General features: G+C 38.8%; 1 protein-coding gene across 3 annotated transcripts in view; it reads left to right on the top strand.

The window, feature by feature from the left end:
- The window catches only part of klf5a (Kruppel like factor 5a), a 45,911-nt gene extending 41,992 nt beyond the window's left edge, over positions 1 to 3,919 (top strand). For all 3 annotated transcript variants that reach the window (XM_068032935.1, XM_068032937.1, XM_068032936.1), the window contains exon 4: positions 1,544 to 3,919. In XM_068032935.1, the coding sequence (XP_067889036.1) occupies positions 1,544 to 1,722 (179 nt within the window). In that variant the 3' untranslated portion in view covers positions 1,723 to 3,919. The remainder of the gene's footprint in view (positions 1 to 1,543) is intronic.
- The last annotated feature ends 2,081 nt before the right edge of the window (positions 3,920 to 6,000 follow it).

The raw sequence follows: 6,000 nt of genomic DNA on the forward strand, positions 1-6,000 counted from the left end.
AATTTATTAGCTTGGATAGAGGATTAGCTAACCAAGAGAAAACAGAGAGTCGGGATAAATGGGTCTTTTTCTGGTCGGCAAGATGTAACTAGTGGGGTGCCACAGGGGTCGGCCCTCGGGGCCCCAACTATTTACAATCTATATAAATGACTTGGATGCAGGGATAGAAGGTACTATAGCCAAATTTGCAGATGACACTAAAATAGGTGGGACAGTAAGTTGCAATAAAGAAATAAGAAACCTACAAATGGATATGGATAGATTAGATAAATGGGCCAACATTTGGCAGATGGATTTTAACGTGGATAAGTGTGAGGTTATCCATTTTGGTCAGAAGAATAGAAAGGCAAATTATTATCTAACTGGAGAGAAACTTCAGAGTTCTTTGGTTTAAGAGGGATCTGGGTGTTGCAGAAAACTAGTTTGCTGGTACAGCAGGTGATAAGGAAGGCAAATGGAATTTTGGCATTTATTGCTAAAGGAATAGAGTATAAAAGTAGGGAAGTGTTGCTGCAACTGTACAAGGCATTGGTGAGACCGCACCTGGAGTATTGTGTACAGTTTTGGTCCCCTTACTTGAGAAAGGATGCACTTGCATTGGAGGCAGTTCAGAGGAGGTTCACTAGATTGATTCCAGAGATTGCGGGGGGCGGGGTGGGGGCTTGTCTTATGAAGAGAGATTGAGCAGTTTAGTCCTTTACTCTCTGGAGTTTAGTAGAATGAGAGGAGATCTAATTGAGGTATACAAGATGATTAAGGGGATTGACAAAGTAGGCATAGAGAGGATGTTTCCTCTTGGGCAATCTAGAACAAGAGGTCATAGATTTAGGATAAGGGGTAGCAGATTTAAAACAGAGATGAGGAGAAAGTACTTCTCTCAAAGGTTCGTGAATCTGTGGAATTCACTACCCCAGAGTACGGTGGATGCCGGTACACTGGGTAACTTTAAGGAGGAGATAGACAGATTTTTAATTAGAAATGGGTTGAAGGGTTATGGAGAACGGGCAGGAAAGTGGAGTTGAGGCCAAGATGAGATCAGTCGTGAACGCATTGAATGGCGGAGCAGGCTCGAGGGGCTGAATTGCCTACTCCTGCTCCCAGTTCTTATGGCAATGACCTGAAACATCAATCATAGCTTCCTTTTTCCACAAATGCTGCCTGACTTGTTGAGTGTTTTTAGTTTTCTGTTTTATTTCAGATTTCCAGCATGTACAATATTATGGGTTTATTTTTCCCCTTTTAAATGATGTTATAGTCTCTGTCGGAATAAAATACTTTTCACAAGTGATTGCGTCCTAGCCATAGTACTATCAGAGAATTATCTTGGTTTACATCACTCCCCAGTGCCTTAGCTCCAGTCTTTTCAGCATGAACTTGTTTGCTTTTGAAAAGTAATGCATGAATGTGATCTACAGGTACTTGCCTGGTGACATGCTTTTAATAAAGTGGTGTAAGAGGAGGCAGTATGCATCTTTATGTTGTCCAACCAGAATATTGATAACATTGCTATCAAGTAATTAATGTCAGCATCCTTTCATTCTAGGGGAGAAGCCTTACAAGTGCACCTGGGAAGGATGTGACTGGAGATTCGCACGTTCCGATGAACTGACTCGCCACTTCCGGAAACACACTGGGGCAAAACCCTTCCAGTGCACTGTGTGTAGCCGCAGCTTTTCACGCTCTGACCATTTAGCCCTGCACATGAAAAGACACCAGAACTAGAAGATGGATCCTCCCTGAGGCTGATGTTCATTATGCAAACAAGACATTGTTTTCTAAACAAAATACCAGATGACCATTGTGTATATGGTAACCTTGCTGCCAGGGCTTCCTCACCTCAGTATACAGCAAAGAAGTTTTGATGAAACACACAACCTTGACCTAAGGTTTTAAAACTGGAACCCTGTATATTTTGTACATATTCACTGGGAATTAAGAGCTGTGTTTAATAGGCAAGCTTTATGAAATTTATAAGGGGATTAATTTTTCTTGGTTATTTTAGGTTTTCTTTATGTAAAAACTAAGCTCACGTCCATTTCATAGACACACTTGCACTACAGTGTAGTTGGTTAGTACTGGTATTTACAAATGCCAAGTTCACAGCGTTAAGCTTTTTCTAATGTTTTGACCAAAGCACTGTATGGTCTTGACAGTGTTTAGTAAATGTAGCTGAAGACATTGAAAAAAAAAACTTATAAAGGGCACAGTGTGGACTAATGCAGATAATATTTTCTACTGAACATAGAAAGGGAATGCAGCCTAGTTAATACTTGAGGGTACCGAATCACTTGATGGAAGTTCTCATCTCATCAGCAGGATGTGAGGTGTTGAATTTAACTGTATTACTACAAAAGGTTACCTGGGCTAAGACAGCTAACCTGAGTTCAATAAGACAATAGTACAGAATCATCATACGTTTGGGGTGCTTTTATATATTCAGTGAATGGAAACCAATTTGCCTTCGAGATTTTGACAAGCTGATTTACACTAGCCTTGTCAAATCTTGTTCTCGTATCCTCTCTCTCAAGTCAGCTTTCAAGCCCTGTGACATTCTGACATGATGTTACAAGGCTGCCCACAGTAGGAAAGAGGAGTTTGGCCCTGTTTGCTGAAGACCGTGTTTAGGTTGCAGTCAGGAAACTACAGTTTGGGTTTGAAACCCCAAGTTACTGGAGCTTTCGCTTCCAGTTCCAAGTGCAATTAGGAATGCGATTGCTTATCTGACTTAATGCTTACACTCCAATTTTAGCATCTCTGTGAGGCTAAAGCTGCTGTGTAAATGTTGGCAAAAATAGTCTCTACATGCATTGGAAATTCTCAATGCCTTGCGGAATTGGATTAATTCTCAAAAGGCTGACTATTAAGTTTATAGTTATTTTAGCACTCCATTCCAGTTTGAAACTACTGCTGCAATAAAGATATTTATATAAATACTGTACAGACAGTGGCACTGCTGCTGAGCAGAATGTCTCATTCTGCACTCAAAAATAGTAGAATTCTTCTATTGTTTCTTATTAAAGAATTTTTTTTTGTCTGTTTTTGTTAAAAACAATTTGACGTGACATTTTTTCTGATGCACCTCTGTTATGTATTAAACTTGATCAGGAAGCTGAGGATTTAGCTTAACCACACTTAGCCACAGGATCAGCATTGTATGCTGAAAGATTCAAAGCAACAGTTATCTCTTGTTGCATATGTGGGCAGTTCAATCCAAGGGAAACCTCGATTCCTGTTGCAGGGAGCTCCAGATCTTGCCTCTTCTGAACTCCTTTTTTTTTCATTTCCTGGGGTTGGGGGGAAAGCAGGAGAGAAGATGGCAGTTTTTTTTTTAAATTGTTGAACTATGATGCTGTAACTCTTAATGTGTGTGAAATTGTTAAAATGCTTTTCTAGTTGAATGGGAATATTATGCTTTTATGAGGTGTGGAATTTATTACTAATGGGCTGTGTAGGCTTGAGCTGGCTGATTTAAAGAAGGCATTTGAAGCCAAAGGCTAACCTCCACTTTGGGTCTGACTTTGTGACAAGACAAAATGCTGTTAAGATAATTATCTTGTTTTATTTATTTCTAATCATAAAATGGCTTTCTAACTGGATCGTTTACAAACCTGTTAAATTATAGTGTTCTTCATTGTGATGGCTTGGCAAGGAAAGGTAGTGAGAATATGTAAATAGCATTGAAAGATGTACATAATTTTATAAGATGCTGCAAAGTTTATACTTTGAACAAAGGGGCAAATGTGGCTGTCATTTTGCTTCGGCTTGACTTTCTTCTTTGTTACATTGTATTTCCCTTAAGTTGTTGTGGCTGTATATTACTTTCTACAACCTGCATTAAATAGAATGAGAAGGTTTGTGTTTGTCAGGGAGATAAATGTAAATAAAAAAAAAACTTCAGTAATAAAATGTTTTAACAAAAGCCCATCGCCCTTCTTTGTCATCATTATTCTTGTAATATTTCCTACACTTCAAAAAGTACTTTGGCTGCAAAGCACTTTGAGGGCATGAACAACTGTAGAAATGCACGTCTTTTGATAATCATGGTGTTCAGGTTGCTACAGGCAGTTTACTGCATGTGTAGCTGTCAAACTAAGGACATCTGTTAGCTCCTTACGTTTTTTATTTTTTTAAAAACTAACATGTATATAATGCTAAACAATAGGTTTCTTTTCCAACTTTCAATCTGATCTCGCAAAGCTGTATCATTAGCTAGATTGGTTAATAACACTATGCCTTGTATCCTAGAGTGACATAATTAATATAAACTGAGGCTTCAAGAAGCAGCAGTGTCTCCAATTAAGATTTGTGTTCTTCCTACTCAAAGTCTAGATTTGGTGATTTTTATCTACCTATCTTCATGGCCTTAAACACTGTTATGTTGCTGTAATAATTGTTTCCATCTTTAAAAAAGGAATTGGCCACAATGTTAATATCATTTTTGGTCCTATGCCATCTGTTTCTCAGCGAGGGGAGTAGTTTAATTGAAATTTTCAACACAGATCGATAGATTTTTAATGAATAAGGGTATAAATAGGATATTGATCAAAGGCAGGTTAATGGATTTGAACTACGGATCAGCCATGATCGTATTGAATGGCAGAACAGGCTCAAGGGGCTGAATTGCTTACTGTTCCTATGATTAAAGTGGTGGAGTAACACATTGAAGTGGATGCCAGGTTTCTTTCTGTGCTTTACCCATGAATTACTGATCCCTGCTGTGTGACGATGCAGCATTGCTTGACCTTCTACACTGCAGAATTCAAAGGGAGCACGGTCACTAGGTACTTGGCAATTTCCTCCTGATGGCCAGCTAAAGAGCAGCAGTTGAAGATATCTGGAGGGAAATCAGTCACTTTTTGTGTAATCTCTTTGGTTAGGGTGAAGAAAATCAAACAAGTATACTAAGGAAAAGTAACTTCATATTTTGGCATAAGGTGAAACCAGGACTACTCAAAGAAAGAAAGACTTGCATTTATATAGTGCTTTTCACCACCCCAATGTCCCACAGCACTTTACAGTCAATGAAGTATTTTTGAAATGTAGCCACTGTTGTAATGCAGGAAACACAGCAGCCAAATTGTGCACAGCAAGCTTCCACAAACGGCAATATCATGATGCCTAAATAATCCCTTTCTGTAATATCAATTGAGAAAAAAATATTGGCCAGGTCATCAGGGATAACCTCCCTGCTCTTTGAAATAGTGCTGTGCCATGGGATCTTTTGTATCCACCTGAGATGGCAGACAATCATCAGTTCAATGTGTCATCTGAAAGACAGCATTTCCAAAAATGCAGTACTCCTTCAGTCCTCCTTCAGTACTGCACCGAAGTGTCCAGATTTATGTGCTCGATTTTCTGGAATGGGACTTGAACTCACAACCTCCTGATGAGATTGCTACAAACTAAGTGACGGCTCACACCAAAACAAAATATGCGATGAACACTGCACAGTTTTTGATATAACGAAACCTGCCTTGTCTACTCATTGGTGGCAGTAATTGTGATCTAGATGACCTAACTCTCATATGACAATCGTTGAGCAATAATTCGATAAAACTTAAACTTAGGAACAAGAGTACGTCATTTAGCTCTTTGAATCTGTTCCACCATTCAATGAGATCATAGCTGATCTGCAACCTAACTCCATATACCTGCCTTTGTCCCATATCTCTCAATACCTTTGGATAAAAAAATCTATTATTCTCAGATCAATTTGCCTTATTGATTATTTTCAGTACCATTTGATCAGCCCTTGAGAGCAGGTTTCAGACCTCCAACTTGCTGGTTGGTGGTGGGATGTTATTTATAAAATAACCTGTATTCGTGCAGCATCTTTCATATCCCAAAGCATTTTGCAGATAATGAAATTTAAAATGCAGTCAGTGCTCTGATATCAGCAAACGCATCAGTCAATTTATACATAACGATGTCCCACAAATAACAGTGAGATAAATGACCAGTACTATATTCTTGGCTGATGGTGACTTTAGGACAAGTACA

This window comes from Heterodontus francisci, chromosome 6, assembly GCF_036365525.1.
Source record: "Heterodontus francisci isolate sHetFra1 chromosome 6, sHetFra1.hap1, whole genome shotgun sequence".
NCBI lineage: Eukaryota > Metazoa > Chordata > Chondrichthyes > Heterodontiformes > Heterodontidae > Heterodontus > Heterodontus francisci.